A 20,016-nucleotide genomic window follows, 5' to 3' on the forward strand; every position below is an offset into this window, starting at 1 on the left:
GTCATCAGTAACATTGGATCTCATCTAGTTGCATGTGATGGGTGCCTTGGGAGCCTTGGGTGGCATTGTGAAAGACGAAAGCCTATGACAAAAGGAAATGTCTGGTTCAATTATAAGCCAGAGGAAGTTTACAGTTCAATGTTCAAGATGGCAGCTTATGAAGGGGCCTAATGACATATGGCTAATTGCGTCGGGTTATCTAAGCCGCTGAGGGCATCGTGAGTAATTCAAGTTGTCTAAAACTTTATCATAAATGAGCCGGAAATTTTACAGTGCGTGGCCTCTTTTAAGCCGGAGATATGAGCCGCCATAGCTAAACAGGTGCAATTTTTTGACTAAGTGTGGCGCAAACAAGTTTCACAGATCGCAGTAATTATTTTGGATCAAACGATCGGCTAAAAAGGAAAAATTTCTAGACCTAGAAAGCTGATACAGAGAAGTTCATGAGCTCTAAGGGGATTTCTTTGCAAGTGAAGGGCGCGTGCTACTATTGAAAATGGGTGCGGAACCACAGCCGCACGAGTTTTATATGTTTTCTGGATCTAAGGGGGCCGTGTAGAAGAAACTGTGAAGAAATGGCGACGAACTGCGAAGAACAGGGGAGAACAGCAAGAACCCTAATGAGGATCTACTCTATGGAGTGGCAAGGACTTACGGGTGCTGGTGAGTCGCGGAGGTCGCCGCCGTTTCTCTGGACAGGTCAGGGTGATGCAGCGGCCGAGGTTGACGAAGACCAGGAGAGCGGCGGCGGAGCTCGAGCTCTTGGGTGTCAGAGGAGGAAGACGATGGAGGCGACAAGTGAATGAAGGCTTATGGGCCGGGCTTATTTATAAGGTGCGGCTAATAAGTGGGCGTGAGAAACGAGGAGGCCACGGCGTGATTATCGTGCCACGAAAACGCCTCGATTTTTGGGATAGCCATTAAAGATAAGACCCGTTGGGATACGGTGGAATAAAAAATAAACTTAATGGAAGATGACGTCATGGCGGGTTACCAGGAATCCAGAAGATGACGTCACGGCGGGTTATAACCTTCGCACAAATATAAGCCGGAAGATTTTCTCTCAAAGGGATTGAAGATTGACATGAACCGATTCAAATCAATCTGGGGCCTAATGTTGAGGATATAACCATTAGAGTCACCCGCCCAGGAGGGGCCGGGTTACTCATAATGGTCATCACGTGAAGCCCAGTACCAAACTTGAAGACGGCGGATCAAAGATGGGCTTAAGACCCGGAGATGGCTTAAGGCCCGTAGAGATAAACCGCCGTTATGGCAAGGCTTGTAGTGTAAGGCAAGAATAGTTAAGAGTCCGAGCCGGACACCGTTATGAGCCGGCCAGGACTCTGAGAACCGCGGGGCATCAACCTCTCTATATAAGGGGACGACCCGGCGGCGGTTTAGGGACAAGTAAGACCAAATCGATAACCAGGCAGGACGGTTTAGCTCCTGATCGTCGAAACCTTAATCAATACCACCTCAATTGGACGTAGGCTTTTACCTTCATCGTAAGGGGCCGAACTAGTATAACCCTCGTCTTCCTTGTCCCGTTTAACCCCTTTAAGCTTCCTAGTTGCGATGGCTCCACGACTAAGTCCTTGCACGAGGACATCTGCCGTGACAATTCCACGACAGGTGGCGACGGAGAGTGCTCAGAGGAGGCCGTCGCAGGCTCTGGCCCGGTCGCAGTAGCCAGCATGGGCTCCGGCCCAGGCGCGGTTGGAGACGAGGCGCCCGGTGCGGGGTCGAGGGCGGGAGGCGGTGCATGCACCGGCCGATCGACGTGCACCACAGGCGACGTAGCGGGTCCGTCAGGGAGGAGTTCCAGGCGAGCTCCACGTCCAATTCCTGCACCATGATTAGGTAACAACACAGGAGAATATGCAACATCTTCAAATTGGCCAGGCATAAGAGGAGATGAATGCATAGAAGGTGTTGTGGTGGATGACTGAGGCATGGCAGAAAAGGGGAAGACGGTCTCATCAAAAACAACACCCCGAGATATGTAGACTCTTGTAGCCTTTATGGAGAGAACTATACCCTAAGAACACACACTTTTTGGAGCGAAACTCAAGTTTGTGATCATTATAAGGACGAAGATGAGGCCAGCAGGCACACCCGAACACCTTAAAAAAGGTATAGTCAGGAGTTTCACCTAAGAGAAGCTCAATCGGAATTTTCATATTAAGAACACGCGTAGGTAATCTGTTAATGAGAAAACACGCGGTAGCAAAAGCATCACTCCAAAAACGAAAGGGTACAGAAGCATGAGCAAGAAGTGTGAGGCCGGTCTCAACTATATGGCGATGTTTGCGCTCAACAGCGCCATTCTGCTGATGTGTATGCGGGCATGATAAACGATGAGAGATCCCAAGCTTATTAAAGAAGGTGTTGAGGTTGCGATATTCGCCCCCCCCCCCAATCTGATTGAACATGGATAATTTTATGCTTGAGTAGACGTTCAACATGCAATTGAAACTGTATGAATATATCAAACACATCAGATTTGCGCTTAAGAAGATAAAGCCAAGTGAAGCGACTATAGGCATCAACAAAACTGACATAATAGTTGTGACCACTAACAGATGTTTGTGCCGGACTCCACACATCAGAAAACACAATTTCAAGAGGGTTCTTTACTTCTCTAGTAGATGAAACAAAAGGTAGCTGATGAATCTTGCCTTGCCGACAGGCATCACACACGGACATCTCTTGATTGCTAGACACTAATGGCAGCTCATGACGGTAGATTATGTGGCGAACGATGGGTGTGGCGGGGTGACCAAAGCGAGAGTGCCACTGGGAAGGCGACACACGAACACCGCTGAAGACGCACGGGACAGATGGATCCTCCAAACGGTACAAGCCTTGGCTCAACCGGCCACTAAGCAGAACGTCCCGGGTTGCTCGATCCTTAACAAAAAGATTAAAAGGGTGAAATTCACATATGACATGATTATCAAGGGTGAGCTTAGGGACAGATAAAAGATTACGAGTTACCGAGGGTACCCGTAAAACATTACAAAGATGGAGCTGCCTAGAGGGATGACTAGTTAAAAGAGATGCTTGGCCAATATGAGAGATGGGCATACCTACACCATTGGCGGTGTGAACCTGATCGTGCCCGTAGTAGGGCTGGTAGGTAGAGAGTTTGTTGAGCTCGTTCGTCATGTGATCCGTGGCGCCGGTGTCCATGTACCAAGTTGGATCAATAGGGTAGGATGGTGTGTATCCCTGCTCGACGCGCGGGTCCTTGCCCTTGGCGGCGATGTGGGCAGACGGGGCGGCAGCGATGTGGGCAGCCGGGGCGGCGGCGGGAGGACCAAAGTCTGCCATGGCAAACTGGCGCTCGTTGCCCTTGCCGTCGTTGTCGATGCCAAGGAAGCTCCTCTGAAAGCGGCGGTGACACTTAGAGGCGACATGGCATTCACGACCACATAGCTGGCACACCACCCTAGTGTTAGGGCCCCCACCCAGGGTCGATGCAGGGGGCGGGGCTGCCTTGCCAGGTGACGGGGCAAGTGGGCGCTGGCCATGAGAGGCCCAGAAGGCCGTCGGCTGGGCGGTGATGGTGGCGGAGGAGCGACGAGCCTCGACGCGTTGCTCGGTGAAGAGGAGGCGTGAGTAGAGCTCGTGAGGAGGCATCGCTGGCTTGGCGTTGTGGACGGCCTCGGCGAGATTGTCGTAGTCGGCGTCGAGGCCTTTGATGACGAAGCCGGCGAACTCCTCATCGCTAAGCGGCCGACCAATAGAGGTGAGCGTGTCCGCCAGCACCTTCATCTTGTTGAAGTAGGTCGTAGCGGAGGAGTCCGGCTTATTGATGTCGGCGAGTTCACTGCGAAGGGCCATCGAGCGGGAGGTCGAGACCTGGGCAAAGGCGTGCTCCAGGGTCGTCCAGGCGTCCATGGAGGTGGCGGCGAAGAGACAAAGGCCAGCGACCCCGTCGGCGAGGGAACCCTGGATGGCAGAGAGGATCGAATGGTCCTGCTGCACCCACATTCGGTGTTCCGGGTTGATGGCCAGGCCGTGGACGGTAGGGATGACCTGCGGAGGACACGGTAGCAAACCATCAACAAACCCGAGGAGAGACCGGCTGCGTAGCAGTGGTAGGACCTTGGCGCGCCAGAACAAGTAGTTGCCCGGTGTGAGTCGGATAGCGATCAAGTTGTCGAAGTGGAACGGCCCGGTGGGCGTGATTGCGCCAGCAGCAGGGACGATTGGCGGCGGAGCCGCGACAAGATCCACAATCGCGGCCGATGCCGCGGGTGGCGGCGCAGGGACGATCGGGATCACGGCCGCGGGTGGTGCCGTGAGCGAGGCCGCGGGTGGCTCCGTTGGCAGCATCTCCCCCGAGGTCGCCGGGATGACGGTGAGTGTCGAGGAGGATCCAGAGGAGGCCATCGCGGGCGGTGGCGGCGTGACTGGTGCTGAGGCCGTCGCGGGCGGTGATGGTGGGATCGGCGCTGAAAACAGGGAGCCGATGGCGATGGTGCCGAAGAACTGAGGCACTGACGGAGCCAGAGCCAGGGGCGAGGTGAGAGGTTGAGGAGGGCGGCAAGCGACGCGGGGATAGACCCGGAGCTAGCGGCGCCCGAAGCGGAAGCGGTCATGGCGCCGGCGGCGGCAGCCCTAGGGTTTAGGGTTTTGGTGCAGCGGCGGCGGCGGGTGGGGTGGAGGTGGAGGACCTAGGTTAGACTCGATACCATGTAAAACGTAGGTTTTGGGAAAACTGGCTCAACCCTCAAAGGGATGGCCTATCACATATATATAATGATGACATACAAGTCAAATATCAATAAGGTATGGTTTACACGGTAGAGCTACAATACCAAGTCTAACAACTGGTCATATGCAAATCGTACAACACACTACAGAAAATTAATATTTTGAAACCCACGCTTGCTATTTCCCTAGTCACCCAGACAATTTTGCAGCGTCAGTCAATTAGGGAGTACAAAGGAGAGCATCAGAGTCCGAGACAGAGGTGACATGGTTGGCCACGGAGCCCCAAGTGAGGCCGAGCTAGGAGTTTGCAAGCGATGGAGACGACGCCTCTGGCCACGGTGTCACCGGTGCATGCAAGGATGAGGGCTATCGGATTCACGCGCACAGGAGTGTTGTCTACCGACGAATCTGTGCAACAAAAATGCACTGGCGTTATTTGGACCACTAGATTGAAAAGTAAAGGATATGAGCTACTCCCTCCGTTCTAAAATAGATGACCCAACTTATACTAAAGTTAGTACAAAATTAAGTCATTTATTTTGAAACCGAGGGAGTAGATGGGAGATGTATTTTTGGCGCATTTGCAATAAATTCCGATTTTAACTCAGTCAACCCGCACTCCACATCTTGCACTCCTATCAATAAATTCGTGTATTTAATTTTTTTTGGTCTAATCAGAAAAGGGGGCGTATATTTTGAACTGAATGCCCAATTCCAGATCTGTTCTGACTGTAATCTTTCTTGGGGAGATCTTTGAAACAAGACAAATGTTGAATATGTTTTTAAAAAGTTAATTGTTCGAGTTTGAACATTGACTTAGTCATGTTTCATATTTTTTTTTTAAATTTGAATAAACATATTCCATATTGGTCTTGTTTTCAACATTTTGTCAAAACAAAGATAATTGTCAAACCAGATTCAAATTCGAACATATAGTTCAGAATATATGATCATTTCTATGTTTAGAGAAAGGAATTATAAATCATGGCTCTAATGATGGAAGATGAAATGGTGGAGCACGAGCTGATTTTGATTCTATGTGAGGTCTTTTTTCCTCATCCAATGGTATAACGAGGAGGGTGCTAATTCCCAATATATGCACACATCCACTTTATCAACCCCACTACTTTTATTCTGAACACGCATGAGAAATGCAACTTAATAAATACAGTATATTATAACAAAATAATAATCTAATACAAATATAACCATATGTAGTTCTGATCTTTAGTCTCATATTCGAATTCCAGACAACCAAATTTCATGAAAATAATATATTGCAACCAATTCCCGTGTGTTCCTGCCACAACGTGCAAGGTATTATCTAGTTTAGGAGAGTACTAATTCCCGCTTAAGACTATATATAAAAAATTGACACGACATACAAACTTTGTAAGCTTGACGTGTGTTGTCGTCAGAAGCTAGTCTTAAATTTTGTTCCTTTTTTTTCAAAATATATTTGATTTTCTACATTGACTAGAAGATCATATCTTATATGAGGAACTTCTTTGTAAGCTTGACGTGTGTTGTCGAGTCCTAAATATTTGCTCCCTTTACCAAAAATACATTTGACTATTTTCAACGGCAACTAGAAGATCATATCTTATACTTCATAAATGATGACATGCACGTGCGTGCGCGTGTGTATGTGTGCGCCATGTGTGTTTGGCATAAAGTGGATGGTCCATAAGCTAGCATGCTTTTGTCCAGGTAATTAGGGAAAGGCTGGAGCCTCCAAAAGCATGTCATCCGACTCTAGGAAGTAGCTCTATCCGAAAGGAAAGATGAGCAAAATGATCCGGACATGGATAGCTCTTTCATGCGCCGCCTCAACAAGTATGGCGAAGTTTTGGCCACCGAGGTGGCTTGGCTAAAACAAGACGTGTTACCATAACGGTGGCGATGGTGGTAAGGTTGAACGATGCTGATGCGGCCCTCAATGGTTTGGTACTGAATGTGTACGCTCTCACGGTGAGAGGTGATACGACAAGGCACCAGTTGTCAGTGTCCAAGTTGTGCGAGCGGCACTGTAAACTTTGATGATTGGTTGAAGTGCTTCAATCTCCATAGAGGTCATGTGGTTGTTCATTAATATGGAGCATTAGCCTAGGCTACTTTGCACAGTTTGAGTTTGTTACAATCTTGATCAACAAACCTTTGGTCTTCTGGGAATACAATTTGGTTTCATCTCTAACCAGTAACCACTCGTGTGCATCTATCATTAAAAAAAATTCAGCATGTTAAAATAACCTCGCTCGGTCACAACTTGGATAAATTGAGATTGCGCTTGAACTCTTTTTAGATTCTTATGGTAAGGCTATCGTGAAGCCATTTGCAACATGACGTCAGAAGGTGAATTTTTGGGACAATAGAAGATTCTTAGCAACCCTTTCTCTCACAACGTAATAGTCAATTTTTAGATTCTTGGATAAATTGTCAAGAAGATTCTTAGCAACCCTTTCTCTCACAACGTAATAGTCAATTTTTAGATTCTTGGATAAATTGTCAAGAAGATTCTTAGCAACCGTTTCTCTCACAATGTAATAATCAATTTTTTGGGACAATAGAAGCTTAAAATATATCTAGTCTCTGTCAGTAGTTTATCTTATCATTGTGTAAAACTGTTCATTTGTTACCCTGGTGTAAATGCAAATGATGGAGCAAGTGTGAAGATGCTGGAACTTGCTGTAGCCGTCATTGCTTTTGCCAGGATTCAGTGAATTTATATGTCAGTTCACTGTGTAGATGGTGCAAGATAGATAGAGTCGAGTTGGTCCAAGATAGATAGAGTCGAGTACACGGTGAATTTTAATACGAGGGTTGTGTGTGTACCCAGTACTCAATTGTAAAAAAGAAAAGAAAATAAAGGCATTGGTGTGCTCCTCTGTTCATGCTGAACCGTGGCTCTGTTTTCTCCCCTGGCCGAGCAGTTTGCCAGCGAGCGAGTGATTCATGGGGACAAGAGCAACGGTCTTTTTTTCCCACTAGTACAGAAGGATCCGTCCCACATGCTTGAAAAATGAAGATCGCACACGGTATTGTCGATGAGGATGGTATTATCACAGAGTTTGGACTTCTCTTGCGGCCTGTCTTTTTTCCCTTCTTGTTTCCCACTACTACAATGGCACTGGCTAGGTTTTTTCTAGTGCTTCAGATGCTACCGTGTCCTTTGATTTTGATTTCAAATGTGGGATCTGACTTCTGAGAGATCAATCGTTCCTTTTTAGCATGTCTGCACCGCAGTGCACAGCTTGTATCCATTAATTGATCTCAGTTCGTGTATCAGGTCAGATGTGTCGTGTTTAGTTAGTCTGAATAATCAAGTCCATGTCCACCCTCCATTCCCTCAAATCATTCCATGTTTATCTTACTGTTGTTGTTTTTGATGAACACATCAGGTGCTTTCTTTCCCCATTAAGAAGGGAGGAGTTAAACAAAGAAAAACAGGGTAATCCGGATGAAAACTTTTCAATTGGGAAATTCGCGTAAAATATGTCTAAATAGTGGTAGAAATAGGAATTCACTGTCCCAAATTTAATACATTCATGATCGAAGCTTATGACCAAAGTTGAAAGCCAATAAAGCAAGAGCATGAACATCTTCTTGCTAGAGCTAGTCCACAAAATCACCCTGATTATTCAGGTTGTAATATATGTGCGCGTTGGCTGCTCAGCCGAAGCAGCCTAGCATTTTTTTCCGTGGGCATGGTCCCTTTGGACCTGTGCCTCTTCAGTAGCCCTCTCCTCCTCTGACTCCTTGTTGTGTGTCGTCGCGGCCTGGTTCCGCCGCGTCTTCTTCGCCTACTCTGCCATTTTCTCCTGCAATCTGGATGAAGAAGATCAGTACGCAAAGTTAATTAGTATGGCGACAAGTTACATGTGCTTGTTTTCATGTTTGTGTGTACATCTTCCATGTTTTACCATGATTCTGTCACGCAAGAGGTGAGCATGAGCACATCCTGACGTGATACTCTGAATCTGAACTTTTCAACTAAAGGGTCAGCCAGTAAGAGAACTAGGCAAGGTCCAGATTCAGAGTCGAGACCTCTTGTGTTCTGAGCTTCACGTCAAGGGCCGCCTAGTGCTTGGTGTCGTTCTCCCACGACACGACAGCATCGACGACATCTTCTGCTCGGCCCTGAGGCACGGCATTTTGACAGTTAAGAGTTTAGACGGGCCAAACACACATGCATAGAGGATGATTTATTTATGCAAAGTTCAGTTGAGTTGAGTTTGGGCCATCTTTACTTTCAGGAAACACATGCAATTAATTCAGGAACAAACAAATGTGTGTACACTCTTACAGTTACTTGCGTGTCATCTTTCTCACATTATCAGGAAACAGAAGGCCCATAACCCAATGGCGCGCATTAGATTAGAAAACTGCAAGCACCTCACATATACTGTATTTGCTAATATAGTATCACTATCCGAAGGGTGCAGAACGCAGTTCTCTAGCTATGGATGCTGGGAGTATAAATGACAACCAGAATAAAGATATATGTTTGCCTGATAAATACGTACCAGCAGGGAGGCAGATCCATCCTCGCAGAAATTTCGATCTCAGAAATGCTGTGATGATGAACCTTTGGCATTGCAGCCTAATTGGAACTGAAAAAGACAGACAAAATATCATGTGAGGCAATGAGAGAGATACATAGATCTTGTGGATTAAAGAAGTACATGCTCTTTCGTGGGAGGAAAAGTTAGTACCTCGATTCCGGCAACGCATTAATAGACCAAGTCAAGAGTAGGGCGGTTGGGATGTGCCTTGGCTGCTTCCCGAATGGCAGCCTTTGCAGCCTCAACTCTGCTGCTGTCGACCCCGTCTCCCCATACTACACAACAGATTTTAAGGAGGCTGGGGAGATTTTCTATTCCGAGATCAAAATCACCGCTAGTACCCAGAGACCCAGTTTTTGCTGCGTCAAACTCTATCGAGAGGTCATCTACCATGGGCATGGCTCCAGCCGCAAACGTCAAATTCATCACAGCACGCGCACTATCATAAACAAATATCCTCAAGCATGGGAATCCAACTTCACCACAGACTATGACCCTTGTAACTTCAGGCTCTTCTGTTAATGAGGTATTTCTATTTTCCCTTCCATCAATTTCCAGAACCAGACAACGCAGAACAGGTAAGCCTCCAAGGATATACAAATCTTCCTGCTCAGCTCTGACCAATTCAAGGCGTAATTTCTGGAGGTTGATAAGGGAGCCCACCCAATTTGGAACATGGGGAATAATAGAACGCCAGACGTTCAGCGTCTGGAGGCTAAGTGGCATAGGGCACAAAGACTCCCTTACAAATTCAGGGCCATCCCAAACAATTAGAGATAGAAGGTTCCCTAGGTTTGTAAGGGAAGCGACAATAATAGCTCTCTTGGACTCATTTTCAGCATTCACTCGGTCAGCAGAATTATAATCCTCGAAATCAATGGTCAATACCTTAAGGCTCTGCTGCTGCTCAAATTCTTGCAGGAAGTTAAATGACTGGCTATAGACACTGACAAGCCTCAATTCCTCCAGTGCTTGCAGCTTGGAAATTCCACAAGGAAGTGTAACATTATTGTTTACTAATAGGTGCACCAGTCTCTTGAGATTGACAATAGATGCTGGTAACTCATAAACAGAGGTGCCTCTTAACTCCAGTATCTCTAAGCACCATAGGCGTCCGATTTTTTCTGGAAGCTTGCTTACTTTCTCCGCCCATCGGAGGCTCAGGTACCTCAGCTGAAACAATTTATCTATATTTTCAAGATGATGGTTCTCTAGTTGTTTGCAATCTTCAAAGTCCAGAAAACACAAATGCCTAAACTTATCCATAGAAGGAATTTTCACAGATTTCCCAAACACATCAAGTGATCGGACATGAGACAACACCAAGCCTCTTGGCACTATCAGTTCTTTTTGCTTACTGGCTTGCAGGGAGAGCCGACGAACTTTGTTGTGTGTCCCAACAGATAAACTAGGAACACCCACCAAAGTAACAAAGTTTTCTTCGATGGATCTGGATATGATGAAATCAAGAATTGTGTCATGAAGTCGACAACTCTTTACGATTCCATGTATATTTGTTCCCCCAGGTTGGATCAAACTCCTGTTTATTAGCTCATTAAAACACCTTTCTCCAAATTCATATGAAGTACTATATCCGGATTCTGTATGAATTAATCTTTCAGCAATCCACCTATTTATCAAAACTTTCTTCTTAATAACAGAATCTTCAGGGAATATACTCAAACATAAGAGACAAGATTTCAGATGAGCAGGCAGTTCAAAGTAACTAAGTGATAGTATCTTCATCATTCCTTCAACACTGGGGTTTCTTTCAAGTGCTCGACCAATCGAATCTTCAACTTGCTTCCATGGACCCTCTGTCCTTTCAGTATTAGCCAACAAACCGGATATAGCAATGATTGCCAAAGGCAGCCCAGCACATTTTTTCAAAATTTGCTCAGAAACTGTTTTAAGATATGAGGGGCAATTTTCTTGGGCATTGAATAGTCTTGTGTAAAATAAGTGCCTAGAGTGTACCATATCAAGAGGCTTTATGCTATAAATATCTCCATTATATGGTCTTGAACGGCATGATTCAGCAACATCATTTATACGAGTAGTGGTGATTATAATACTGCCAGGACTTGTCACAGGAAATGCATGCTTAAGAACATGCCATGTATCCACGTCCCATATATCATCAAGAACAACAAAATACCTGCATGAACATACATGGTTGACATTTGTGTGGTAATGGTATAAATAGTCTACAACAAGATAGACAAATACATGAACTATAAACATGTTCACAATGGCTTCATGAGTAAGAAAGTTGACACAAGTGTTAAACTACATGCTAATTACCTTGGCAGATTATGGATAGTTGGGTGATACCCAACAACTTAAACATAAGTCATTACCACGGAAAAGATCAAGGGTGACTTAACAAGAGATTGAACACAACATTATGATGTATGTAACCTACTTAACTGGCCTAGAAGAAATGTTGATCAGGTGATCTTGACTATCATTTTTTCCTAACATTCCCTGTAACTAATTTATGGGACCACTTAACTCCAAACTGTTGTTTTTTTCTGTTTGACTGACTAGATTGTTGGTGATGCACACAGTCGCATGAGGTCAAGGCAATGACCGATGCCTTGGGGATCTCATCACAATCGGGAGATGAGAGAAGAGGGAGGAAGGAGAACAAGTCTGTAAGGATGCAAGGTGGATCTGGTACCAGGGGTCTTCCTTGGTATTCAGATGAATACCAATGATTTGTTTATGTGTGTGTATACCGTAGCTATATTTTCTGTATATTGCTGGTATTCAGGGCAAAAAAGAATCAACGAATACCAAGGACTTGATTCCTGCCACCGCTACTGTCTGATACGTCTAAAAATTGATAGCACAACAGGAGAAGGTGGAAGAGAAAGAAGGTGAAAGGCATGCAATGGCCCGCCCTGAACTAGCCGTAGGATAAAGTACTCAGAAAATGGTTTAGGATATCACAGAAGCCCAAAGTGAGACAAGTCGATAATTAGTACACTAATGAAAATGAACTTTTCTAACATTATAAAAGTATATGAGTGGTGTTATTATTAGCAATGAGCTGAGACTAGCTAGTTGATCTACTCCCTAAGAGCATGGCTAATAAAGCAAGTATAATACTATGATGTAAGCATGATGTAGGAATATCCACATCGTATTTGCGTTGAGTTGAAGGAGAGAGGAGAAAAAGACTGTAGATTCATAATCAACTTGAAGAAATAATTTTCATGAGAGAGCTCCACCGGGTGAACAAACCCTAGCCGCCAATCCTTTTGCTCCCCTTCTCTCCTCCGCTAGGGTGCGCTGTCGGGCAAAGCCCATCCGACGTTGGCGGCGGAGGAAAGGCTGTAGTTTGTGGGGAAAATTCAGTGGACTACTGTGGGTTGGCGACGACAATGTGTGGATAAGTTGTGGTCTCCGGCAGGCAAGGCTCGATGGCTTGGCTTGGCTAGGCCACCGGAGAAGAGGGCGGCGGTGCATGGTCCTGGACGACGACGAGCTCGACATCAATCTCGGACCTGGCGTGTAGCGGCATGGGTGATTGTTTTCTTTGTTTCCTTAGGGATTCATCATATTTTGTTTGGGGCAACAAGGCGGCAGTGTTACCCCAGTGTAGGATACCCCAATGTAGGAATAATGTTCTCTTTGCCCCTTCCCCACTCAGTTGGTGTGCTTATCGCTGGCAGAGGGCATGTGGATCCATGTCTCTGGTGGATATTTCAGATCTGGTCAGTTTGGGTTTCTGGTGCATCAATATGGATTCGACCGGTTTTCATTGTCCTTAGAGTTTCTACAAGATATTTCGGAATTTCCTTTTTCGACGCGGCGATTTGATACGCATATCATAGCCGTCGGCATCTCATGGTCTACACCGATGACTTTCCTGTAACTGCTTCTACAAGCTCATGGTTTAAAAAAATCTTTGCTGAGGTGGAGGCCTAGAAGCATGATCGGGCTTTGCTCACGTTGCTTCTCTGGTGGATGCATAAGGAAGAAGACTTTGGAACCCCCGAGAATTTCAATGTAATTTTATTTTCTGTATGGGTGTGCTTGTAAGGACGTGTGATACTTGATTTATGACCTTGGGCCCCTTTCGGAGAAAAAATATGGAACACAGGCTCGAAGAAACCTTTCGAGTGAGGCGAGACGAATATGAATGGGGTAGTATATTTCTTTTGCTAACTGTTATGTGGTGGGCTATTATAATAACCACATCTGACATGACAATGATATATCACTAGTAGTTGGCTCTATTATTATCCTCGTGCGTAGCACAACCAGCCGATGGATACATGCTAGTGTCATGTCATCTAAAGCCATCATTTTATAATCACTCTTTTGATGATGAATGGCTATTAGATATTATATTTGCCATGGAGCACGTGTAGACGTAGGATCATGCGGGAGACTCCACACTCGTCCATTTAGACAATGCTGCCATGTAAGCAAACTATAAGCCCCCTATTTGTAGTTACTCTAAGGCTACGTCACATGCTCAATGATAGGAATACAATGTCTTGAAGATGCTATAATGCCAAAGGTAAATAAAAAGGACATAAATCATGGACAGACGTTTGTAAGATATGTGGTTTTTTTGGTACTGTCTCTCTCTCTCTAAGTTCTTATTTACTTGGCATCAACATGAACTCCACTACAAACATTGACCATTATTTCTTGTACCAATTGATGGAAAAAAAGAATGGACATAAAACTACATGGAACTATTTTTATTATACAAAAGCACAAGAGCGTTTTGATGTGAAATATTTGAGTAACTTTAGTAACTATCTACTTGATGATGAGAAGTCAGAATAGAAACTGTACCTTTTGTCTACTAGGAAATCAGTGATCTTGATGATGAGTTGTTGTACACTTCCTGCTTCGGTGTCAGTGTAACGTTGGCCACTAACTTCACTAAGAATAGTCCTTAGGATATTCATCATGTCTGGATTCCTTGAAACGGATAAGAAGGCTTGACATTGAAATTTTCCTTTGAGATCTTGATACACTTGATTTGCAAGAGTTGTCTTTCCCATTCCCCCAGATCCAACAATGGATACCAAGTTCATTTTCTCTTGAGTTGACCCACCTTGTGTCAACAATTTAATTATCTCAGCCTTGGGTTCATCAATTCCGACAAGCTCAGAGGCATGCTGAAAGATAGCAAGAGCTCTAGGGTCAACGGTTGTATTCTTGGCCTTCGAGAAGGCCTCACGAGCCTTGTACCTTTCATTCCTCTCCGCCACCTCTGTGATCTGTTTCTTCAGATCATAGATCTCATTTCCGATGCGACGACGAGCCTTCATCTTCCCCAACAAGTTCTTCATCTTTTCCAAGAAACCATCTGGCTTTGAATCTTGGCTGCCCACACTCTGCATGAAGTCATCGATGGAGTCCTCCATGTCATAAGAGAGCTCCCGCACCTCATTCATCCACACCTTATCCTGAACATCGGGGTCCTCTTCCTCTGACATCTTGAGAAGAAATGCTTCCATGGCAGTGAGTTCACGTGTGAGTGACTTGATATCGTCATGGACACCCTTGAACCTCTTGTACTTATCGCCCACCAGAGCGCCTAGCTTCTCCAGGACAGGTTTCAATGCTCCCGTCGCTGCACTCACCAGAGCCGCCTCCATGGTTGCGAGTGGTTGTACCTGAGACGTACGCTTTCTCAGTTAGTTTTGTGTATATGAAGCGAAAATAGAGTAGCTAGACTGAATGATGGTACTCTGTCTCGGCTCGGCTTATATATAGCCTAGCGAAGCTAGTTTAGCTTTTTTTTGCGGGGAAAAGCTAGCACAGTTGCATCGCCGGCCGTAATTAAACACTTCAAAATTTTGCGTCAGCCGCTCAATGCAACTTGCATAGCTAAAGACAAGTTATTCTTATCCAGAAAGAGAAGTTGGTACTTAATTAAGCTTGATCTATGTTTGAAGCTAGATCTGCTCACCACAAGCTCTCTTCATCCGAAAAGAGGAGGTGAAGAATGTAGTATAATAAACACTTAATCATGCTGCCGCATCACGAGATGCCAAGCCAAGCTAGCAAGATCTGGCAGGCTTGAAGCCTGGAACTAACCTGGAGATGCCCTCTCTTGTGAAGGTGGATGACGAACTTGACGGAGCTTGCTCTCCTAGCTAGCTTCAGTTCACGGGGACGATTCCGAGGATCCGATCCAGCTTTCAGCAGTTGGTTGCTCCTCCTTTGAGAGTGAGAGAGAGGAGAGGTTGACTCCGGTCTCCGCGTGCGTCGGCGTCGTCTGCCTCTGGGAAGATAGATATTTCAAGAGACAGTGACCTCTTGGAACGCATCTTCGGCCAACTTAATAGGCCGCTTGGACTCCAATAATTGAATAATGCTACTGTATACTTTCTCCCTCCGTTCTTTAAAGAGTGTACTTCCAACTTTATTGGAAAATTAAATTTTTTTATGTTTAACCGTATTTGTACAATAATGCATCAACATTTATGCCATCAAATTAGTAGCATTAGATTCATATTAAAATATATTTTCATCGTATACCTATTTGGTTTCACGATCACTGATATATTTTTGCACAAACTCGATCAACCTTTGAGATAGTTTGAATACGTACAAGATGAGCCGGCATCTTGGCCCAGCTTGAATTGATTTGAGGAAGACGAGACGACAACTTTTAATTAAAGGTGGCGGGACGGGGCAGCGATGCGGAACAGCACCGTCACTGTCTATCCTGTCGTCTCGTCTCGGAGGAGAGAGAGAAGAGGGAGGCTTTGGTGCACCAGGCGCAGGTGGTCCGTGCCCATGCCAGGCCGGACGGAGCAGAGCACCGCGTATACCACACCATACGCCAGGTGCATCCACCGATCGCCCACCGGGAGAGCGCAGCAGCGGCCACAGGGCCAACTTAGCACAGCCTCGGTTTTCAACCCGTGTGGAGCCGATCACTCGAATGTTTTACTCTTTACTTTTACCCCGTGGCCGCGCGCCTGGACGTGTGGCAAGTGCATCTTCAATGTCGACCCACGAATATTCTCCCGTATTCGTCTGCGAACATAGAATCAGTTTATGGACACGGACGCGGACGGAAATCATCCAACGCTATCTTATATATCTTTTAGAGCAACTCCAACAAGCCGACCCAAACGGATGACGATTTCGTCCGTTTTTTGTCCGTTTGGGTCGGTTAGATGGACACGGATGTTCGCTTCCGCATTTGGATCGGCGCGTGCGCCCAACGCTGGTCTAAACCCATTTTGACGGCGCAAAAAAAAATGAACGCATGCATATTAAAACAGAGAAACAACATTAATTAAACATTAAAGCCGGAAACGAAGGCCGGCGAGAGTCCACGCGTCCACATTTGCATTTAAAAAAAATAAAAATAGCCTAAACTACGAGGCGGCGTGCTGCCCTAGGCGTCGTCGTCGTCGTCCTCGGGGTCCGTGAGAGTCGATGAGCGTCGGCGCCGGCCCGGCCCAGGAGAACGCCGTGTTCCAGAGCGTCGTCATGTCGGGCTCTGCCGGCGCAGGCAGTGCCGGCGCGGGGGGAGGGGGGGCTGTGCGGCCGCCTGTGCAGCCGCGGCTTGGCGCGCCTCCTCCTCGGCCTCGCGCTGCTCCTCCTCGAGGTCGCGCTCGAGCATCTCGAGGTACTCGCCGTCGCGGCGCTCCTCGGCCACCCTGATCGTGCGCCAGTGCTCGAGGTACGGCTGCTCCTGCGCCGGCGTCGCTCCCATCCAGACCGGCGGCGCGCGTACCCACTCGCGCACTACTCCCGTCCAGGAGTAGCGCTCGATGGGGGACGGCTCCCGCTCCAGCTCCGGCTTGATGGGGGACGGCGGGGCCACCGGCGGCACCACGCTGTCGCCCGCCGCGGAGAGGGCAAGGACCTGCGCCATTGCCGCCTCGTACCGAGCCTCCTCTTCCGCCTCCGCCCTGCGCCGCTCGTCCTCCTCGCTCTCCCGGTAGACGGCCGCAAGGGCCGCCTGGTAGGCGTCCTCCGCCACTTGGTCCTTCTCGCGGACGACGAGCGCCGGTGGCGGCGACCTCCGATCGACCTCGCGCACGCCCCGTCGCCTCACCTCCTCGTGCTCGAAGGCGAACCACCTCGCCCAGTTGGGCGAGTCGGTTGCGTAGGCGGGGTCGCGGCGCTGCTCCGGCGTCAGCAGCGCCCGCCGGCGCCGCACCTCCTCCGCGTGAGCACAAGCCGTCCGCGGTGCCGCCGGCATTGGGATCCTATCTGGATCCAGATGCCAGTCGTGCGGCAGCGTCACGTCGGGATACGGCAGAGGCTGGCGGTGCTGCCAGTGCCACTCCGCCTGGTGCACTGGCACGTTCACGCGCTGCCTCTGCTGGCGAGGCGCCGGCGCCGGCGGAGGCGGGAGGAACTCTGAGAGGAAAGGGGTGGCGGGGGACTTGCCCTTGGCCTTGCTGCCGCTGGCGCCGGAGAAGAGGCCCATCTCGCTGTGGTTGTGGTGGCTAGGGTTTGCCGGCGCGAGGGAGCAAAGGTTGACAGATGTGGACGGCGAGTTTGGATGAGGACGGCCCCGCCGCACGGTCGGCTTAAAAAAGGACGAGCGCCGTCGCTGACGCGTGGGCCCGTCGTCATAAATTAAGCTGACCGCGTGGGCAACGGGTAGTCGGACGACCGCCATGTGGGGACGCGGCGGATAGCGAGAAGGCACGCGAAAAGTCCGTTCGGCGTCCGTGCCGACGCATTTGGGGCGCAAATTTGGGCCGCAAATGCGTCGGCGCGGACGTGACGCGAGCGTGATTTGGGTTTGGGTCGGCGCGTTGGGCCGCCACTTTTGTCCACGCCGACCCAAACGGACGCAGACGGACGAAATGAGTCGGCCCTTTAGAGTTGGTCTTAGTACATTTAAATTCAAATCATCACGCCGGATCACACTCGCAAGCCCGATCACAGGTATGCTTAGTTTTTACATTCTCGAATCCAAAAGAACGCCAGTCCGTGCATTTCTGCCCTCCGCCGCGTCTTCGCCATCCGCCGCCGCCAACTAATCTTTCTGCCGCTGCAACATCTGGTAGCGGACGGATTGTACGATGATTCTTGTGTCAGCATCCAAAGATTCCACATTTAAGGTCAACATCTTGGCCTACTCCGCATTGGCGGCGATCTTCACCTTCTTTTCCTCGAGCGCGGCCTTTCTCTCTTCAATCAAGGCCCTCCTCTTTTTGAGCTTGAGCTTCTTGTCCATCGCCTCCATTAACAGTTTGAACCTCTCCACTTTCTTCTCCTCCTTGATGTCCGAGTGCTTTACGCATGCCACCTCCTTCTTCGCCAAGATGTCCTCAAACCTCTCCGCCATCTTGACCGCCGCACCTTCTCACTTCACCCTCTCCTTGGTTCTAACCTGATCGCCTGGTGGTCCAAGACACAGTAGACGGTGTCTCGTTCTAGTGCTGAGGCAGACTACCGTGGCGTGGCCAACTGTATCACCGAGTCCTGTTGGCTCCGCTAGCTTCTTGTCAAGCTACATCGTCCGCCGCGTCAAGCTACTTTTGTATATTGCGATAACGTCAGTTCTGTGTATCTCTCATCCAACCCCATACATCATCAACGGACAAATCATGTGGAGATCGATCTTCACTTCGTCCGAGATCGCGTCATCCTTGGTGAAGCCAAGGTACCTCACGTCCTGACTACCTTGCAGTTTGCGGACATCTTCACCAAGCGGCTGCGGTCATCAGTGTTTTGTGACTTTGAGCTAGTTTGAACGTGCTTCCTAATGACGTTAGGACTGCGGGGGTGTTGAGTTGTACCGTTTCATGTTCATGTGTTGTATGAATTGTCACGTATGTAACTGCACGACCGGTCCTGAGGATAGACGTACGGCACCTCCACATCACGAGGGATCGGAGGTTGCCTTCCTTGTATATGTAATCCACTATCCCGTGAGTAATACAACAGTGAGTAACCGGTTTCACCCTTCTTATAAACAGAGCAACCCAACAGTATTGTATTTATGGATTTAGATCTCTGAGAGTGCGGAGCAAGAACACAACAGCTTAGTTGTGTAATTTCATACGTTTGAATTATCAAATTTCATCATTTCATATGGTAGCCAGCAATCTAGTCTTACAGCATCTCCAGCTGTTCGGCCCCCCAGGGGCTCGAAAAAGCGTCGCTTGGGGGCGAACCGGCGACTTTTTTCGGCGTGGGGGCGAGCGGGTTCCCAGCCGCCGGCCACAGTCCCCCCCCCCCCCCCATGCCCTAATTTATAAAATATATTCGGCCAAAATTCATCAAACACGGCATAGATTCGGCGAAATTTAGGCGTTCCACAGATTTTTACACAAAGAAAATATGAAAATAAACTTGAAAACGAGACTACAGGCCGAAGAAGTCGCTGAACACGGCGTAGTCGTCGTCGGCGGCGTCCTCCTCCTTCTCCTTCTTGACACGGGCGCCGCCCCTGCTGGAACCTTGCCGGGGGTCGCCCTGGCGTACTGGTTTGGCGGGCGGCGGCGCGTCATCGTCGCTGTCCTCGAGTAGGACGACGCCTCACTTCACGCGGCCACGGTGGCGCGCGGCGATCTCTTCCAGAGCGCGGCGCTGGCGCTCCAACTCCATCCGCACCCAATCGTCACGCGCCCACTTCAGGGCGGCCTCCTTGTTGAGCGGCTAGCTCTTCACCGCCGTGAGCCCGGGCTCCGTCTTCACGGTGGCGAGCCCCGGCTCCGTCTTCACCGCCGCGAGCCCAGGCTCCGTCTTCGGTTTGATGAGACGGGGGGAG

The 20,016-nt window shown here is 48.2% G+C and overlaps 1 protein-coding gene across 2 annotated transcripts; it reads right to left on the reverse strand.

The window, feature by feature from the left end:
- Positions 1-8,293: 8,293 nt before the first annotated feature.
- LOC123146243 (disease resistance protein RGA5) lies at positions 8,294-15,523 on the reverse strand. Of its 2 annotated transcripts, none has more exons than XM_044565856.1 (6): positions 15,360-15,523; positions 14,106-14,935; positions 9,438-11,445; positions 9,249-9,335; positions 8,770-8,862; positions 8,294-8,550 (listed from the first exon to the last, which is right to left on the reverse strand). In XM_044565856.1, the coding sequence occupies exons 2-3, from the start codon at positions 14,915-14,917 to the stop codon at positions 9,456-9,458; spliced, it is 2,802 nt and encodes a 933-aa protein (XP_044421791.1). In that variant the 5' UTR covers positions 14,918-14,935; positions 15,360-15,523; the 3' UTR covers positions 8,294-8,550; positions 8,770-8,862; positions 9,249-9,335; positions 9,438-9,455. The 2 variants fall into 2 exon arrangements, with proteins under 2 accessions (XP_044421791.1, XP_044421790.1); XM_044565855.1 differs by having other exon boundaries at positions 8,497-8,550; positions 8,646-8,862.
- Positions 15,524-20,016: the final 4,493 nt, after the last annotated feature.

This window comes from Triticum aestivum, chromosome 6D (genome assembly GCF_018294505.1).
Source record: "Triticum aestivum cultivar Chinese Spring chromosome 6D, IWGSC CS RefSeq v2.1, whole genome shotgun sequence".
NCBI classification, from domain to species: domain Eukaryota; kingdom Viridiplantae; phylum Streptophyta; class Magnoliopsida; order Poales; family Poaceae; genus Triticum; species Triticum aestivum.